General features: G+C 44.5%; 1 protein-coding gene across 4 annotated transcripts in view; it reads right to left on the bottom strand.

Moving 5' to 3' along the window:
- Positions 1–12,251: 12,251 nt before the first annotated feature.
- Ca-beta (Calcium channel protein beta subunit) overlaps positions 12,252–20,943 on the bottom strand; it is a 132,401-nt gene continuing 123,709 nt past the window's right edge. For all 4 annotated transcript variants that reach the window (XM_050189867.3, XM_055077454.2, XM_055077455.2 and 1 more), the window contains one exon: positions 12,252–20,746. In XM_050189867.3, the coding sequence (XP_050045824.2) occupies positions 20,339–20,746 (408 nt within the window). In that variant the 3' untranslated portion in view covers positions 12,252–20,338. The remainder of the gene's footprint in view (positions 20,747–20,943) is intronic.

Below are 20,943 nucleotides of genomic sequence, written 5' to 3'. Positions count from 1 at the left end.
TATAGCGGTCCCAAAAAGTCTACTGAGGATTACCATAATCCCTAATGCAAAATTTGAGTGCAGCTCTATGTGTGTCTTCATTTCGCGATATATTGAGGCGTCGCACCAATCACCGCATCGACTGGCAGAGTCGCGACGCGCAGCGCTGTATATAGACCGGCAACACAGTTGCCGCTTTCCTGCAACTGCAGCTTATGACATAACCCGCAAGGTGGAGAGAAGTAATTAATGAAGGAAAAATGAGACATCCACCCAATCGTAGCAATTACTACAAAGGAAACCCATTCGGGTTCCTCGAAAGAAAAGCCTTGCAGTTGAAGAAAAATTCGTCCGGGTCCTTGATAGTGGACCAGGACTTTCCCTTAATTAACCGCACCTTATGTAACAGCAATCTTTACCAGGAAACGCTTGCAGCGAACGCTGTGCACGAAGGGGAGCTTTCTGATTCTTTCTTTTTCTTTCCCCCGGACGGCTGGCACAGCCGCTGCATAGGGTGCCCCGATGCGCGCGCTCCCCTCCGCCGAGAGGGCGCGCATCGAGGCACCCTACCGCTGCACGGACCTGAGCGCCATCTGGTGGTACTTCAGGGTAGCTTCCTCTGCTTTCCTTCTTGCGCTCACTTTGCTATCGCCTTCTTTCATTCCCCGTTGCCCTCCGCGTTCGCTCAGGCTCTAAAATTTCGCATGGTGGAAGTTGCGCAAGTTGACAGTTTGTTAGCGCGGGAACTGCCCAGCACCAGGCGTCCTCGGGAACGCGAGCGTGTATGGCGAATCTCGAGCGTCGTGTGCTACAGCGCATTCCGAGAAGGAACAAAAGACAATCCTCGCTGTCCAAGCAGGAGATGCGTAATAAAAAAAGGTAGTGACTACAGTGACGGGGCCCGGTACATTAACATCAGCACTACAGTGAGGGGCCCGTCACTTTAACATCAGCACTACAGTGACGGGGCCCGTCACTTTAACAACAACACGTGTAGCGACGGGGCCGTCACTATAACGATGTCGGTATTGGGGGCGAGCCGGGCTAGGGTGGCTAGAAGCCACCCTAGCCGGGCGTGCATAGAGTTTCATACAACTATGGGGGCGAGGACTTACGGAGTCGCCATCTGTCGGAAGCGCTTCACTTGCGTAGTCTGAAGGATAACGCGGCGCGCTCCACATAGGTTTGGCTATCGGCGCTAAATAAAGATACTTCACGGAAGCCCTCCTGGACATTTTTGCAAGTACTCTCGAAATGACAGAAGTATTTTACCTTTAAAATAATAATCTTGGACAAACAAAAACCACGGAATGGTTTACAGACGCTATCTCTTTACCTACTACGTGCAGTAAGCTGGGACACTGCGCGCGGTCGCCGCAATCGATTCCCCTGAACCGGTTTCTTGCGTGAAAGGTAGGCAATCGCTGACAGAAAACCATGTGAAATATGTTCTTATGGTGAGCTGTCTGTGTAACCAAATGGATCAAAGCAGAATGAAGCTTCAATGTAGTGATCGCGCGCTTTCGCTGCGAGCGCGTTTTCGCACCGTGCCGTGAGCTTTATGACGCAGTTTGACAGTATGCAAGCAGCCATTGTTACATGGACACTATCAGAGCTGTTCAAAAATAATTTCGATATAGCTAGGCTTTGACGCCTACGGCGTCTTGTGATGTGCCATCGCGACGATTCAGTCTATTTCGTTTCTTCTAATGTCTTGGAAGCTTCAATATAATTATTTCTCAAGTCGCATCACACTGTATGTTTATCGGTCTTCTAAGCGCGCAATTACCGGCTGCTTCTTTTTCTTAATCTAGTACAATATTCATTGTCTGGTGATACACAAGCATGAACATATGCCATGCCTCTTTTTTAATGTGTTTTTTACCGTTCCCTTTCCATTCTAGTGAACTTTCTTTCTCTCTTTCTTTGTTGTTATCATCATAGGTGTTACAGTGCATACGCAAAAGACAAGCATAGGGGGATCAATACAGGGAATGAATGCAAGACATTAGCACATTAAAAAAAGAAAAAGAAAATTTTTTTACGGCATGCATAAAAATCACCACCAGTTACATAAATTATGAAACCGCAAGCAACAGAACGCCAAGCAAGAATGCAGGCACAAAATCAGTGATTTATAGCTAATAAATAGTGCTTTGCCGAAGTGTTGTGTTTCTTATTTTGGAGGGTATGTTGTTTCATGTCTTAACTCCAACAAATTCAAGTAGTCTTTTGCCATATACATTATGTATAGGAGGCAGGTAGAAATTTCCAGCGGCAGTACTTCTGGTAGCACGCGATGATGAAAAAAATATGGACACAAGGAACGGATAAATAGGTTTCACAACACTGTTTACGTAGCAAGCTGTTTTATGCTCACGCATAAGATCGAATGACAATATGTTTAGTTGATTGAACAGAGGCCTGCTCGGTGTATCGGTTCTCGAGTGCGTCATGATTCTTAATGCCCGCTTTTGTATAACCAAATCGAGCATAACAGAATGAAGCTTGAGTGCAGCCGGGACCCGTCACTGCAGTGTAGATGTTAAAGTGCCGGGCCCCGTCACTGTAGTCACTACCATAAAAAAAAGCATTACTTATGCGGTCACTCTACTGAGAAAAAAGTTTAGCCTCATATCAGCTGTAGTTTTGTTGGACTTCCCAGCGTGCAGGCGAAAGTGCCCGCTTTCAAAAGGGGCAGTAGGCAAATGACGTACTTCGCCCCCCACCAGGGCCGGATTAAGAAAAATGGGGGCCCTGGGCTAATGCGCGTGCAGGCCTTCTTTCCCTATACTGAACCCCCCCCCCCCCCCCTTCGCCTGCTACGCCACTGGAAGTATGCCATGTTTCATTTTAATTCCACCAAATTAAAGAGAACGAAGTGCGATCAACGGGATTATTATTATTGTTATTATTATAAGGAAAACAACAAAACTTGCTTGAAACGCGTGCTGTTGTAAACACCAACACATATGTTCACTTTGTGATTAATCTGCATTCTGTTTTCAGCAAAAGGTAGGCTTTAAGGAAAGGTTTAGTGCACTCAAGACGAACAAAAACGTAGAAAAGACAACACAGCTCAGATGTCGATACTTCTGAAGCTAGGCTTTGTTTGCATCACTAAGTTTAATCCCGAGAGGAGACGCATGGTTATATCCAAATCATTCTTTATTAAAATTCAAGCATCAGACTGCAGTAATCGTTATACACGTTATTCTATAAATATGCACTAGATATACACAATACTTATGGCAATACAAACTCCATGAAAATGCACTAGAATACAGATGAAAATTACCAAGTGTAACTACAAAACATTATATGAAAATATTTTCGTTAAAGGTAAGACAAGCAAGGACGACACCAAATAAACGTGGCACTATCAAAAACAACAAAAATACAGTTCTTTATAAGCACGCAAAATATTTCAAGAAGAACAAACAAGAAGACGAACAACGAAGATTTGCATATCTTGAATTACACTGCTCAGCGTTTCATTGGCAACGAGGAGGCTGGGAGGCGACACAACGAACTTATTGGAACTATTCATGTATAGCGCAAACAGTCCTCTTTTAAAATGGCATCTTTCGCGTCTTCGCTTTGGCGAAATAAGGTATAGTCTGTTCGAAGGATAGATCGCGTAGGGCGTCCCTTTCAATGGACATGATAGCAAGCGAGTTCACTTTGTCGTCAAGGGGGCTCGAACGAAGGCGATTTTTTATCAGCGACGACTTGGAAAACGATCATTCAGTCTCACAGTTTGCCACGGGTATGCTTAAGTACATTCGCAAAGCAATAGAAAGGTTCGGAAACACATCAATAAGCTTTCTTTGGTGCAGCAACTTCATTATTCCCAGGGGACTCGTGTCCTGGCACACAGAGTTGTGCAGAAAGTTCGCAAACTGAACGATTTCAGCAGATAATGCTGGCTCCAAATCATTTTTGTAGGCTTTCACCAACTTCTCAGCCTGCTGTGCCAGAGAGGCCTCGCTCCCAACTTCTGTCAGCAATTTTAAGAAGCCGAACCTTTCACAGAGTTCAGTGTAAGCAGCCTTTCGCACTCGCAAAGCAGAGCCTAGACTGTCAAGTACAACATTGTAGGTCTCTATGATAAACTTTTTTCTACCTTGTAGCACACTATCTTTTTTTCCGTCCGGGTGCTTACCCAAAACGATGCGTTTGCCCTCACCCTGATAACATTGATTGGTACTTAGCGTGCGTGCTTTCTCTTTGAAGGTATCAAAGAGAGGTCACAAAGAATTAACAAAACCTTCTAGAGAGCTGAGCAGGTATACAGCAGTTGAAATGTCTAGGCCTGGTTTCTGAAGTGCTACGCTCGTTTTGTCAACGCGCTCCAAGATTTCACTCCAGAAGATCGCCATGAATGCAGTCTCTAGTTTTGTCATTTTCTTGATGAGAAAGTGCGCTTCGTTCCTAGTGTCACCGTTTCCTTCCTCGTTCTTTGATATAGCTTCAAGGCAACACAAGACGGCATTGAAATTTTTAAGAATGGCCTTACATGATTCAGTGTGTCTTGACCACCTGGTCTCAGAGACTTTTCAAAACAAGCTGCTGGCCAGTTCCGCCCATGCTGTCCAAAAGATGCCTCCGTCGCTTAGGTGAAGCAGCAAAGAACACATACACTCTCTGAATTACAGTGAAAAATTGACTGCCTGAAGGCAACTGTCAACGCTACACGCGCCAGCTAAGTTCAGCGAATGACCAGCACACGGGACGTAGAGTGCCAATTCGTTCAGGTGTTTGATTTGAGCTTGCAGTCCTTTGTATTTTCCTGACATATTACTTGTATTATCATAATTAAGCTTGGCCCCTACAAGCATCAATTGAGATGCCATTGGTCGTCAAGAGGGACATCACGGTATCGAAAAAATAGAAGCCGGTATGTGATTCAATTGGAACAAATCCAAGAAAGCGTTCGTACACTTTCCCATTTAAATAGTATCGTAAAACAACTGACAACTGATCAACGTGAATGAGGTCTGGAGTCGAAACAACAATTAAAGAGAAGTATTTTGGGTGTTTCACTTCGTTAACGAGACGTTCCTTGACAGCCTTTGCTCGATAAATTCGTCACAAATGGTTTTTGACAGATGCGATGGGTGACCTTTTCCTTTGTTCCCGTAGCGTTTGTTGTGCTCCTCGATCTAGAAAGGGATCAAACTTGGAAATGGCCTTAAGCACTCCCATATAATTGCCATTTCTCGGTGAACCAAAAAACTCCTCACTGCCCTTAAACGCTAGGTTGCGCTCAGCTAGAAGCTTAACTACAATGACTGTGGGCATCAACACCTCTGTCCAGTAAGCGGTCTCAGTGACAAGATGCTTAACCAGCAACTTGTCAATTGTGCTGCTCGAGTTAGAGCGGGCGAGCCATGCTGCCTCGTAGTTCCGGTGCTTGACGTACGCTATTTTCATGTGCGCAAACCCTTTCTTCTGCTCTTTTCCAATCAGAAAAGCCGTGCGTGGTGAAAGCACTGGGGTTGCTTGAAATCGAAAATAGTTTGCACATGAAACAGTAAACGGAACCTTTGGACTCCGAGTGCATTAACCAGTGTCGCTCGTACGCATTTACAGCCTTTCGCATGAAAAGATGAGGTGACATGCATATAGCATTTCTAAGTTTTGTATTGCCTTTCGGAAGACGGAAGATTTTTTGCCCGATTTTGAAAATACAATGGCCCTTTCTCAAGGCATACACTCCGAAAGCTGTCAGTAATAACGTCCGGCCACTTAGCAGGGTCACTTCGGAGAATCTCGCAACGTACCTCCTGCTGCGGGGGTGTCTGCACTTCTCTGTTGCCGCAACGAGAAGCCGTCTCATTCGTGCTCTCGAGGTACACTTTGTGGGTGAGAACATGATTATTTGAAGCCAAACTAACAGGAAACAAGTGAATCGGTTCTTGGAGTGTTGTTTCCTGGCGCTCGTCAGTAGAGGGAGGCTCATCAGGGAGGTTTCTGTTGATCAGCAGTAGTAGAAATCGGGCGTGGCGGACCGGACACCTGGAGCTCTGTGGCAGAGGCCCGGCCGAGTAGCATGACGTTGCTGACCCAGGAACAGGACAGGGCTCGGTTAGCGTCGGTTGCTCAGAAATATGGACGAGCGAGGTTGGAACCGTTTTCACAAGGATCCAGACAACCAAGATGAGTCAAACCTTGCTTCTTGCCATGAAACCGTGGTGATGGAATTGGCAAGTCCTCCACAGAAGCACAGTCGGTAACTATTGGGAGTTTGACACGGACTCTGCAGGGTAGAGCGATCGTACTGCCATCCGCGGAAGCTGCGTTCAGTTGTCATCTTTGGTAGCTTCTTTTAATTCACGCTCTTCTCTTTCTAACTTCGCCTTTCGTTTAGACGCACCACTTTGATGCTTCCGACCGAGCATTTTCGCATGAATGGATGCTAATTGTTCACCGGGCACTTCGTCATGTCCGACGTGACTGCAGATTTCCAACGGTGGCCGTCCCGATGACTGCAGATGGCGCATGCTGCCTGGATGGTCCGTGGCTGGCCGAGAGTGGTGCGTCTCCCGGGAGCTCCTCAGCGGTCGGGCTTACGCAAGCTTAACCGGCGGCTCGGGACTGAATCGCAGCCCGCAATCAACTTCCTTTGATAGACGCGCGACGCGTCTGTCTGTTACTATAGCGCCAAAGCAGGCGTTCACATACGCATAGAGTTCCTTGTACAAGCTCACTCCTTCTTCCGTTCCGGTCTCGTCTTCCTATTGGCTAGGAGCAATCGTCTGTTCTGGGAGGTTCTCGATTTTTCTTTTGCCCCGTCGACGCCGAGCGCGAGTACGAAGGGGAGAGGGCGACTCCTAGCGCGGGCGAAGTTACGCGCCCTCCTTCGCCTCTGAGTGATCCTTTTCTACTTCTTTCTGGAAAGTTAGGCGGCCAGTCTGGCCTACTTTTTCCGTGGAGCGCGCGCGAGGGTGCGCAGCCACTAGGCAGGAATGGGCCCTGGAGACAGGCCCTTTGTGTCCAGCTCTCCAACTTCGCCCTTCACTCTTCAACAACCCTAGCCCGAACAGTGAACATTCCATGCCCAACGGCACGCGGACAAAAGCATGTGTGACGTCTTCTTTCCTTTCCTGCCTAGACTCTGCCATCAGACTTGTCACCATCTGCTATCGGGCTCATCCTCCCCCGCCCAAATTACCATCACGGTAAAGAAAAGTGAATGGGAGGCACTGTTGGGTACTGCAGCACATCCTTTCTATGAGAAGGGCAGCGGCGGAACTATTTGAGAGATGGAGGGTGGCGTGGTGGTGACGAGGGGCAAGGGAGATTAAGGTCCTCATCCCACATTACATGTTTTAGGTGTTTGCCCTTGCCCCTCCTCTCCAGACAGTGCTGGGCAGACGGACTGACAGGAAACCATGAAAACTCTTCTAAGCAAATGCACCTCGCTTCGTAAGAAAGAGGGCCCCGCCGGGGTGGCAGGGGATTCCCGTTTTTGCAGCTCGACAAGCTCTCCCCAAATGACCAGGCTAAACGCATGCTGTTACATTAGGCGGGGGGCCCTGTCTGCTCGGTCTGATTTTCTCACTTCATACATGTCACTCGAAGTTCCGTTGCCCATGGTTCCATATACTTAGCAGGTTAGAATAAGTGGGCCCCCTTCTCCTACTGTCCGAGGTGGGGCCCTGGGCTGCAGCCCCCTTAGCTCCCTCCCCCCCTTAATTCAGCGCCGCCCCCCACTTTTGACAGCACAGTTGGTAAGGCCATCGTACGCGTGATGTGAAGACGTGGGTTCGTGCCCCACCTGCTGGCAGTTGTTTTTTCATCCACTTTCATTTGCAGTAATTCATCATTTCTTTAATTCAATTAATAAGTACACGTAACTTCCCTTATGCTGTCCTTGGCGTGTCTGTTTGTTGGCTTTTTGTGATATGATAGCTGACCAATAAAAATAAGGTGCTCGGTTTACTTTCTTCTCATTCATTATTGTGTTTTGCGATAATATGAAAGTTAGCTGTACTTGCATTTACTGGTGGAGAATCTTTTTCATTTAGTTTTATTAATCTCTTAACTCTAACTTGGCAAATTTCAATGTTCGAATGCTGTCGAGTTTCAGGAAAGGGATTTATGTGTTGTGCGGCTTGTCAGCAATGAAAACGGCCTTTCCTTTTTCAAATTTACCATATCCAGTCTCAATAAGACATCAAAACTATGGCGATGAGGCTGTTTGTCATTGTTGGTGCTGACGAAAGAGTGCCTAGTTCCTTTCTTTTTTGCAATATACCACAAAATTTTTGGCTAGTTTTTATACCACTAATGTATAGCTGTCAACTCAGTAATTATGCTATGGAGCCTCAATTCCTTGTTAAATAATAGTTGATACATTACCTTTTGGTGAGACAGCTCAACGCATGCACAGAGTGTAGTGTGACTTCGGGCCTGAAACAGGAGTCTATTCATGTTGCCATAACTTGGTGTGGCAGTCTCATGGTACCAGACACAACTGATGCATACACACACACTACGACCATGCTGCAAAAAACGAGATCATTTAACACTCGGTACGATAACAGGGGAGAGTTCTGCTACATTCAAGGAGCTCGCACACGGACAGGTCAATTTGACGGCTTTTAGTGAAAAGTTCGTTATATCACCGTCAACTACTGCATTGAGCCAACTGTCTCGGGCTTGAGTTGTTTGTGACATTGCATGAGTGCCAACTATGGTTTTGGTGATGTGAATAGTCTCCTGCTTCACGTCTAAAATAGCGCTGCAACTGGAGCACATTTTAAACTAGCTCCGTAAAATGAGATGCAATAATTTTTTGTGGTGCTCAAGGAATATACTGCACTTGCAAGCCAATTTTTCAACACACGCGCGTAATCTGGACAAAGAAAAATTAAGAGGCCCACCTCATTTCAGAAGCCTAACTAACCAATAAATGTGGGGACAGGTGCGTCAGTCAGGCGTCACTCACACCACATATCAAGATGTGTTTAGATGTATCTGACCGTTAGAATATCCCACTATCTTGTGTTATTGCTTGTCTGTCTTGTTTTGCTTTTGGCTGAGGGAATGAATGGTGCACGAGTGTATGCATTCATTTTTCTATTTATATGATTTTTTGTAAGCAATAAACTTTTCATTCTGAGTCGGAGCTTGTGTTGCATCTCTCTTCTTTGTCTGTGTTTGATTTGTTCATACGGAAAGTAATAATGTAAGGAATCAAGGCTCCATATGCTATAACTGAGGGGTCGGCAACTACCTAAAAGAGCACGAAAGTGGGACACAAAATTGTGTTAGTACTCCGTTAATGAATTTCTCTCTCCCTCTGTGTGTGTGCGCATGCGCTATATATTCCATCCTAATACTAGTCTGTACTTTCACTGCGTTGTTTGCTTTCTTTGAAAATCAAGTGTACTACAATTAGCGATGTTCTCGAAAAGCTAATTATTGGTCCCTGTACCCGTTTTATGAACATTGTAATTACTATTTTAACTAAGACAATTTTATTTCTTGTAGCCTTGATAATTAAGATTTCTAAGTTCTCTTAAAGAAGTTGCATTTACTAAGGACCCACTGTATTAGCCATATTCATGGCAACCACACTGAACCGCATTTGTATTTACGAAATATACTGCTTTTACTGCTCCCATACGATACATTACGGAAGCCTGCGTCTGTGTAAAGACAGAACTGCCTTTCTGCATGCTGTTTTGTCATATTAATATGCACTCTCTACACACTTGCACTCAGGTCTGCTGCCATAAGTACTGCATGCAACCATTTAGACTGCAGTTTACCTGAGGCGATAGTGGTATTTATTGGCTGTACTCGGTCGCGGAAATGGCACATGTGGTTTTTGCATATGGATCCATGCATTTTTATAGCAGTGCAAGTCTACTGGCACATAAGATGCACATGCAGTGCAATCTACTCACGGCCTTTGGAAGAAGAGAAATAGAATCGTACATTTGTTGCAATATTTCAGAAAGACATGCTTATCAAGTGCATTGCTACAGCCGGCATGCATGGTGTAGTTGCTAATACTGATCCACTAGTGTCACAATACAATGACATTTTTCTGGCATGATGCTTGAATGCTGAGAATGGCTGAACAAAATGAGTGGACTGCAATGTGCACTTGTGTGCTTAAGCTGAACTGCAACACCTGTTTAAGCTGCATCTTAAGTTCTTAAAAATAAAGGGGCATAATTAAAAATTGCTTTTCTGCCACACATGCATAATGGCAGACATACAAACCCTCCAATAATGTTTCGTTACCAACTTTGGTACACACTAAAGTTTGAGTGCTGATTACTAGAAATACTTATGCTAGCACGAGCTTAGGCATACACTGTTGTCTTGCAGTTTAGAAGGAGGGTGCGGGAGAACAATATATAGAGCACAAATACATTTCTTTGTCAATGTTGGGATAACTATTTCGGCACTGGTGCTATGTACTGACAAACAGATTGTCTCACGGTATTTATTACTTCTTTAAATGATTATAAATTTGGCGGCATGAAATCAAGGGCTTGACAACAACTAATCTGGTTGGGAATTAATTTAGCACAAGAAAGACACTGACCACAGTCGAAGTGAAAATTTTATTGTGGTCATTGCCTTTCTTGTGCTATTGTACTGACATGTGAAATAAGAATTCAACCTTCCAACATCGTAAACATATGGCAATTAGAGCTAACTATAGTACCTGCGAAGCTGAAACAAGCCTGAACCTTGAATGTCTACACTGCAGCAACAGCAGCGCTTCCCAAGGTGGCTACTAGCCGTAAGTGGAGGGAGCATTAGCTGAGCTACCAGCTTGCTAGAGTACAGCTTACAAAAGACTGCTACTAGCCATGGCCTTGGCGGAAAGCCGTGAGTAGTGGCGGTGCGGCAGTGCGGATTTGGTCTCGGTGAGCTCTGGCAGCACAGATAGCCGACGCTGAAAGGTAGGCGTCTGCGCCATAAATGTCTTGGGTACGTGCCGCTTTTCAGTGACTGCCTTTCATGTCCACGCTTTAGCGAGCACTGTATGAATGCACTGGATACGTGCTGCTCTTCAGTGAACCTCTTGCCATCTTGGGTCACCGAGCATGTGCCATTAAGTGTGTGGCAATCGAGGAAACAATTCGCAGTGTTCGCAGGCACCAGCGCACCACGCTTCTCTTGGAGGCCACGGGCGAACTGCCTGGCAGCGCCACTACATGGCACAGCATGTATAGAAATAAACACAAGAACCCTGTTGCCGAATGACATGTTCCTCAGCGTTCACACACACTGGTGTGCCATGCATTTCGTAGGCCAGGCACAGGCATCGTGGCAGTTTTGCTAGATGGCGCCGAGTGTTATTAGGGAAGCTGTGAAGATTCCTAATAACTCTCGGAAGCCCAGCGGTCGATTTAGGAACCTCTGGCCTCCTTGAAGCCCTTGGGTTCAGTGAGAGCAAGGGGAAAGTAAACACGTCTGCAATAGAGATTAATAAGAGGCGATTGGAAGATTGGTGGAAGAAAAGTAGGCAAACAACAAACAACGGAGGCATACAAAAACAATGTTCCCAATAGGGGTTCAGAAAGTGTTGTGATGGGAATTCTTCCTGGTTTTTCTTTCCTTTTTTTAAACATACATACGACATTAGGCAATATAATGGCAAGGCTTGGTGCTGCAACCCACCATGCCGTACCAGAGGAGATGCTCAAAGCATCCATCCAAGAGCGAGAGAGGAGTCCTGCTGCAGTACATGCCTCGTACCTAACTAGTATCGATAACGGCAATACGTTTGTCGCTATATTGATTCAATGCTAACACATTACTGTCAACAGTCGTCGCGAGTTCTCTATTCTGCCTCGAGAGAGCAGAACACAAACACTTTTGCATTCTACCCTACTCAGTACATGGCCGAGCAACGAGGCTGGAATTCAAACTCGTGACATCTTCCTTACCATAGCCACCACTGTGGGCTATATTAATGCAAGTTTAGAGTGTGTCACTGAATGTTCATATTCCACTGTGAGAACAAGGACAGAGCCAACAGGCTGAGGTGTGTTGTTGCAAAGGATCTGTTCAGCAGCTGCAGCACCACAAAGCTGAGTGTACTCCTTTGGAACAATAGCACAATGCAGTGTGCTGTGGACAAACTAAACTCGGCAATCCTCATGCCACCATACCGGGAACTTAATAAACGAATTTCTGCTTAGCTCCACTTTCATTTTGCAAGCCAACTTCAATGCAAGCATCATAGTCTGAAACATGAACTCCTGCTTTCATACCAGGAATGACAGCACACATGGTGTTTGGCAATGTCTTTATTTACAAACTGCCGTAAAGGTTTTGTTTCATATTTATACATTACACTGCGCGCATACATGTATATGTACTATATACATATACGCAGTTTCCTTGCAGGAGCCTTCATTATGAAAACGCTTTGTTCAAGAAAAAAAAAAAGAGCAAAGCACATTTCCTGACAAAGCACGCTCAGGTGTGCAAGCAAGGAGCATACGCTCTTCATCCACACAGATCTCAATTAGTATCAGCACTCGCCTGTATGTATATATTTATATATATATATATACCTGCCTTTTTTCTCATCGAAAGAGAGTATGAGTAGAAAACCTCAAACGTTGCACGTTTTACAAGAGGGTGGGAAAGGAAGTCTCTTAGTAGTTCAAACACTACTGGGGAAAGAAAACTGCAGAGAAAGAGCTCCAGAGCTAGAGAAAGAACGAGAGAGAGAAAGAGTTTGAGAGAAACCGACACGTTCTGGCGTACACATATGTACAAATCACCCACACACCTGTGCCACACAGGCAGCGCAGACCTCGCATCACAACTGAGTGAAGAAAAGATAACAATAAAGTTTAAAAGAACTGTGAGCAAAATGCTGCTGCTACTACTCATGGAAGATGGGAACTCTACAGAGCATACATAAATGCCATACTCAGAAAGGAGGGTGACTAACTAAGCTACATGCGATGTAACCTGCATCACAACCATCATTTTTTTCTTGTTTTACAAAATTGACAGGTTGGGAAATAAGTCACTAGCACTCCCGAGAGTAAAAGTGCAGCGCTATTTCCTGTTGCTTCTTACTACGGCAATTCTAGATGGCGGCGTATCAGCGTGCACTCTCATTCTCGCTCACAGTGGAGTGCTGCCATACAGGGGTTCATGTACGCACTGTAGCCACCCTACGTGACAGAACCCAATATTATCATAAGACTGCCCCGATCTGCAAAAGGACGGTGGCACCACTGAACACTGTAATTGCAGCATTTACCTTTCAAATCAAATGAACTGAGCGTTTCCCATCACGTGACCCACTTTTCTCGTGGACAGTCCTGCGCCTGCAGTATTGCAACATGTTTGATTGGTGCTGCTATTGTCTTGCACGCAAACATGGTCACTGTGATGCTCACACATGCAAACGCACCACTGCTCGCCAAATAAGTGGAATGGGGAACAACATGCCAACCACGCCACTCATACTGTGAGCCATAGTACTCCTTAGAACACAGTACTCTCTCTGTGAACATTCGCAGAAGTGCAAGCGATGCACACAGAACACACAGGCACTCAGACCATTTCCATGCATGGCACTCAGTGTGCCCGAGGAAATTCAACACGCACAAGTGAACAGGCAGGAAAAGAACTACCAAGTCCCACAAAAGAACATATAGACCAGAGCACTCAAAGAGCCTGATGTATACATGTACACACTGTGGGTCAGTTGTGACTGGACATAACAAGAGAGAGAAAAGCGCAGGAGACAAAAACATTTGAGGCTGGTTGTTCGATGAACGGTCAGGGTCCCAGTGCCACGAAGGGCCACCGCGTGTGTACAGATAAAGTCCCCAGGAGAAGAAGAAAGTCACTGAGGTCAGCAGGTACAGTTCTAGCAGCTAGCTCAGCATGAGTGCATACCAGAGACCATGGCGGTCAGTGCTCACTTTTGCTAGCATGCCTGGGCGAGAGGGGAGACTACATGGAAAAGCAAGAGGCCTGCACTTGCTTCTCAGCGCAGCTTCATCGTCGCCAGTGAAGCTTAAAAAAAGAATGTGAGACATGATGATGCCCTGTGTCTACATATGGTGTGCGCTAGGAAAATGTAAAAGAAATGCCACGTGTAAACACCAGTTAGACAATGAAAGGACTATCAGTGCTAAAGGCTGTTACAGTCGTGTATGCATTGCTACAAAGTTTAGGTCGATGTTACATTTGTGTCACATCTCTGCATCCTTGGAAAGGCTGTGATGTCCTGAGCAAGTTTTTTGTGCTCCTGACACCATGAGTGACTTAGCTGTCATAGGCGAAACAATCTCTTTTGCTTCAACCTCAAGCACTTAGTTTTTTTTTTACAGTTGCATGTCCCAAGTATATATCCATTAACTCAGGATAAAAATTCATTAAGCAGGCAGCAACTTTTTGCAGTCCTTAGAAAAACAAGACTAAGCTCTGCAATGGCGACAGTGCACAGTAGAACCATGTTATAGTTTGCCCATGATGAACGAGTGAGCCACTCGACAAGCATTACTCCAACCAAGAAGATTGCCTCAAAAATGAAAAAGCATATGCTTATTAGCCCATCAACAGATATTGCATGTCAAGCACACACGTATGCTCAAAATATGCTAAGCCACATATGAAAAGTACACCATACTTCATGTTTTATGCAACTAAAGTATGGATGTCAACATAATGGTCCCTCTGAGGAGGTATGTTTTTGTGTATCAGCAGGGCGAAAGTTGCTCACTGCAACAGGTTTGCTAGATTTGGCAGTTTAATACACAGAGACATTTCACCATAGAGAGCATAAAAATGTACACACGATTGGTGCCTGTTTTTACTTCAAGCAGAGTTTTACTGTCCACAGGGTCACTATCACAAGGTTCTACTATAGTGAGTTGCTCTGCAAGTCACCAAACAATATGTGTCCACATAACAGTAGCAATGACAGAAGATAAAGTGCTTAAAGGTTTTGCACACCATGTTTACAATTGTGGCAAGCCATTTCTGCAATGCAAATGAAAACAATGGGCATCCTTGCCTGTCATGTAATTGTTACAACTGTACATGCAACTCATCTGTATACATAACATTGTAAGTACACGTGGTTTTGTCACAAACCAAAGCAGCTAGCCCTCTGTTGAACACTCTAGTTCATGCCACTTGAAAATGAAAGGGAAGCAGATGGCACTCTTATCCACATAACTTTGCTCTTGGCAGGTAAGAAACAAAAAGTGTTTCATATAGCCGCTTGAGGCTGGTCTATCCAACATTTGCAGTTGTGCAGGCAGACATCAAAAAGATGTTTAGAAAGTTGCACTTAATGCCAAGTTGGCAATTACTAGCACCAACTTTCTTTTAACCATTAATTTAACAACTGCAACTGCTGCTGTACCCACAATACATGTCCTTTCAGTTGCTCAGCGACCAACTCCGTGTGCATTATTTCACCTTATTACACTCCCCAAAAGTAAAAAAAAAAGAAAATGGTTATAAGCATATTTCTCCAGACAAAGACATTTTCCTTCACGCAATCCTCACTGCCTTGATTACAACGCTAGATTTTGCATAGACAAAAACTTAAAAGGTCATCCTAACAAAGTACTCACAACTGTCTTTTACACCATTTAAAAAACATGTCTGAAAAAACAGTAAAGAGGTCTATGCTTTACTGTAGGGAATTCAGAATGAGCCGCATAAATTTACACATTTTCATGAAGGGATTGTAGTGTTGCAAGGCTAGCTTACAAGGCAATGATGTGCAATTAACACACTATATTTAAGCAAAAGGAAGCTGTTTTGAACATAAGCCTTGTTAAAGGGATCCCTAAAGGTAAAGAATAAAAAATTAACTTATTCACACCAGTAAACTATAAAGTTCGGTGCCTAATCAAAGATACACATATTCAGCATAAAAGCAGCAGAATGTGCGGCTCACCAGTAGCCGTTTTGATTCTAAGAAGCAGCTCATATAATGAAGCTTATGACTTTGAAGCAAGATGTGTCATAAAACATCAAAGCAAGCTTGCTATGTGATTAGAGTCCGGTTTTGTGCAACAAGACTAAAAATGCAGCCACAGTTGTATTGAAACTGAAGTAAGTAAACGAGCATTAAGCCAGTCAGAAAACTGTATTTCATGTTCATCAGTTATTGTCACCCTCTTGTGCTGCTCAAATTTCGTATCTAGGAGTGAAATTTTCTTCTTGATTAGATAGATTGATGCCCAAAAGAAAAATTAATTGGCATGTGGATTCATCATGTGCAGACGTGCCACCATAGGATGTACAACTGCACTTCCATACTGCAAAATGCTGTTAATGTCCAAGAGCCGTACCTTGGTCTCAAGTGCATGCTGCTTTCCTTGAATGAAGCCAGGACACCACAAAGGATGCTTACAAAGTTTTTATGAAACACTATTTATGTAAACTGGCACCACATGTGCTTCACAGGTGGCAAGTCAACGTCTCCGGCTGGCTCCTTGAGATGTTGCCGCTATTACTCTCTAAAGTCTCCCAAGTGATCGCTTTCACTTGAAATCCAGAAATGAAGGCTTAGTGGGCGGAGCTAAAACCGTGTCGAGCACAAGTGCAGCAATTGTGAGTGTCCAGCAACCAGTTATAATAGGTATTGACATTAGAATGCAGAGGCAAGGATAGCAGAGCTTTATCAAAAAAACATCACACTGTTCTTGCTTTGACTCTCTTTGGGCTCACCTAACATGAGCAGTCAGTCTCTGTCACAGAGTCGCAGTTGTAAGGCAGCTTCAACAGACAAAGTGTTGCCACAGGGCAATCCTGTTCATGTCCCTCCAGCTACAGTTGGTAATATACATATATATATATACTGTGCAGCAATTTCATTAACGCACTTCTGTCTAGGTGCATCTCAGGCATACAGGTGGCACGTCTGTAGGTATACCTGTGCACAAACACTATCATTCGTAGCAGTAAAGTTTGTAACCTCCATGCAATCAGGACTGCATCAATACTGGACTAAGTGCTTACACACAGAAGGAATTCAATAACATTCTTTTATGGGCTACTTCATGGCATCTGGTAACATGGCACCACAAACAACAGAATCACAGCCATTTAAACACAGCGCCTTCAAGGCTCTTAACAGCATGATCAATCTTATAAGCAAGTGAAATGGTCCAGCATTAAATTGCACAATAAGCAAAAAAAATTGCTGTAAAAATGAAAAGATCACAGAAGCCTACCAATACAATATCCAAGGACACCTAAGCACTTCTTACAAGTTGTGAATGCAAAAGCATTAATTTCCAATTGAACACCGCTGAGTGGCCCTTTGAATTATGAACTCCTCACGGGAGCAAGTGCGTTGAGACGCATGGCGTATTTTGATTTGGCCTTACCGAGGTGCAGTTAGAATGCAGGCAAGTGCTTGTGTGGACAAGGAATGCGCTGATAACACAGGCTTCTGAGAACGAGATTGAAGGTGACATAGCATTGAGGCGATGCCCTGTTGCCTCACACAACACCTGGCGCGCTGGCGTTCCGTTTCGCTCGCTCTGCTCCGTCGAGGCGCGCTCAAGCTGTGGTGTCAGAACCAATGGGAATTTAGGCTGCTACAGACTTCGGATCCTAGCTTTTTCACTCACTGAGCCATTTGATGCTTTCACATCAAAAGGGCAAAGTATATATTTAAAGATAAACTAGTGCAAGCATGGAGTCAACCTTCATTTATCTGACATCGTCAAATTTTGCTTTTCGTTCAGCAGTGATCAAGATATAAAAAGTAAGAACTTAGGCTTGATATATGCATGTCATTTAGGCTTCTCGTAATTTGAACCAATTCTGCACATCCAGTAGTAATTGAATCAATGAAGGTCAACTGTACCGGCAACACATGGAAGATGTGCACGTGCACCACATGCAAATATTCATCAAATGAAACAAATGAAAGGCTGATAAGAGCCATGACAAAACAGCCGTTCAAACATGTTTGTACAATACTAAATGTAGAGAAACAATAAAAACTGTGTGCATAGACACACCTAAGCATCTACCACAAAACAAACTCGGCTGACCAATAAAATGTTGCCATTAAGGGTAGTGCTTGTTTTTGGGTGCCCTGTGTTTGTCTTGAAGCTTGCACTAAGATACTTTTAACAGTAATGCCAAACTAGGAGACATAAAAAATAAAATTTTATAGTCTGGAGACCAATGGCAACCAAAAAACAACAAATCATTCCATAAAAATCTTGGCTTGCTTTCTGCAAAGTTGATCATGGGGGTCCCCAAGGTTATCTTGAATAAAAGCAAATATGAAGGGTATGCAATGAGCTTAGAAAATGTGATGTGCTACCTCTAAAGTCTGTTCCTGCGCTCAACACAGCACTGCTATGCTTTCCATGACTTGTCAAAAACCACGTCGCTTCCCACAAATGTGCATTATCCGAGATGGCCTACACGACCTAAATGCACTGTGAAAAGACTAGTTATGAAGCTAACTTCAGAAAGTTTAGGCTTGCATAACTTCTAAACCAAGAATTCTGATGGCTACAGAATTTAACTTGATTTGAAAACACAAACCAACACTATTTGTTGAGCATTAAAAGATGGCTGCTGAGAAGTACTCCCATCCAGAGAGGCAACTCGACATAATGCTGATAGTTTTATAAGTTACAGGCACATAACTGTGATGAAAAACGTTACAAGTGTCCAACTTTTAAAAAATTTATTATGACCTTAACTGAAAGACTGATAAAAGAAGCTCAAGTTTGAGTCCAATGCTGCAACATAATTAGGCACTCCTAATTTAAAACAAAATATATGTATATAATTGTAATTTTCAGGCTTTGCAGTGTAAATAGCTGATGAACAAAAGGTACAGAATAGGGCTCAAGAAAACAGCAGCAGCACCTGAATAACACCATAAGTAAAGGTCTCAAATCAGCATATGTGGTACATTCTTCCACCTAGCAGCATTACCTAAATTGTAATAGATCACCAACCTTAAATATCAAACCACAAGGCTCTGCTGTCTTGTTGAATCTACAAAAACATTTGTCTCGAGATATAAGCTTAACTTAAACAATATTAAATTCAGTAAAATGTGTGTTTGGCGAAATGATGGATTTAAAACAGCACATAATTTATGGCATGACAGTCACAACATTTGCCTAACAGGCACTGGTGACATTGTGATTCCAATAAAAACAGTCATAATAAAAAAGTGGAGACAACATGCAATTCAAAATTAAAAACAATGTTAAAACACCTAGAAACTTTTTCTAAAACCTTCCACACAAAATCTAAGCAAGAAAAGCCGTAGCTGTTGCTAGGAAAGCATGTTCCTTGACAAAAGGAACATATCTAATGTACAGAAATTGCAACAGAAACAAAACTCCCTGAATGTGTGGGAATCCCCTGGCATACGTAAGGTCTCAAGTCACTTAGTTCAAGTGTCCACAGGTAATTCTTAGCCCCCAAGAACTGTAGTCGGCACATATCTAAACAAGAATAAAAAAACTGCTACCTGGCACAGAGTAAGCTGTGATGGCCTTTGACCTAAATATTTGCTGCTTCACAGCAAAGGATGCCAGAAACTAAGGAACTAGAAAGGTGCAAACAGTAGAGCTAAGCTGAAGGCCTACATTCTTCACGGTTTCTCGGTGGTGAGAAATGTTCACTCTCAGAGAATCGCCATCCATGGCCAGTGAAAAATCGCAGAAGGGCTTCAAAAGCACTTGCAAGGAATGTCCCAGTATCCTGAAAGTGTACATGACAATCCTTGCAGTGGACAGTACAGTGTCGCAGCAAGACGCTCGAAAAAAGCATTTTGCATTGAGCAGCAGAATGGTGGTTGTGGACGCGTAAGGCGAGCTTGCTGAAAGAGTTGCAGTGGAGAGATCTGTTCTCTCCCATCATCTCTTGATTACAAATGCAGGAGTGTTGCACTTTGGGGGAGGCAGGGGAGGGGTGGGGGGAGAGGACCGTGCTCAGGTCCTGTGGCACAACCACGCGGTTTCTTTTTTGCTCACGAAAGACGTCAACCGCTTGCTGTTGAAAAAGGCAGGATGTTAAGGGGGGCCTCGCATGGGCTGTACAGGTGCATAACGCTGCTGCCCGAGGAAGAGCCATCGTGGCAATGGCAGCCAAGCCTGTGACCTGCCCGTGCTGTTTGGGGCTGGCTTTGTCATAGAATGCGACAGTCGGCTGCACAAAGTGGCAACTGTGCTTTAGAGAGGATACACAGCTAGCAAGAAAGCACCGACATTGCGCTAGCCCTGCCAGTGGCTGCCAAGCCATGGCACATCATGGAGCCCAAGCATCGTTGCCACCACCCAACTGCAGTGACAATGTGATACCGTCAAAAAGCCAAGACTCAAGGAGGGCAAAGTCTCTGCTAGAGCACATTGACGGGGTACTTCTGTCCTCTGTGGAGACCCGTCTCACCACTGCCGCTGCCCCCACCCCGATAGTTGCGGTCGTCGTCGCACTCATCACGATCGTACTCGGAGGCATGGTGGCCGTGATGGTGGTGCCGTCGCTGTGCTGCCACAGAGTGTGGAAGGTGGTGATGCCGAAGGTGCGGAGGCGGCGGTGATAGGTCCTCAAGGTACGGATCGGGAGCATCATCCCACTCATCGAAATTGCTACTCCCGGCCCCACGGTATGAGGTGGCCATGACTGGTGGTGGCGGGTGCATACGCGTGTCGCCATAGTAGTCGGGATCGTCGTCGTCATCATGCACTGGGTACATGTCATCCCCACGACAGCTTGCCGAAAACAGGTCCCCTTCCGGAGAAGAAACCTGCAGCGCAAACACGGTAAAGAGCAAAAATTAGTACAGCTCCGGGACCTCACTCTCTCCTTTCTTGTTTCCCTGGCACTTGCACGAACACAGGAAATAAATATGTGTGTTTTAACAATAATATGCTGCGAAAGCACGACGGTGCTTTCATTATAGTGAAAGCAGTAAGTTCATAGTGAAATTATCCTAAAAAAATC

This window comes from Dermacentor andersoni, chromosome 2 (assembly GCF_023375885.2).
Source record: "Dermacentor andersoni chromosome 2, qqDerAnde1_hic_scaffold, whole genome shotgun sequence".
NCBI classification, from domain to species: domain Eukaryota; kingdom Metazoa; phylum Arthropoda; class Arachnida; order Ixodida; family Ixodidae; genus Dermacentor; species Dermacentor andersoni.
The sequence above is the reverse complement of the archived record's forward strand: the minus strand, read 5'-3'. Positions and strand labels throughout refer to the sequence as shown.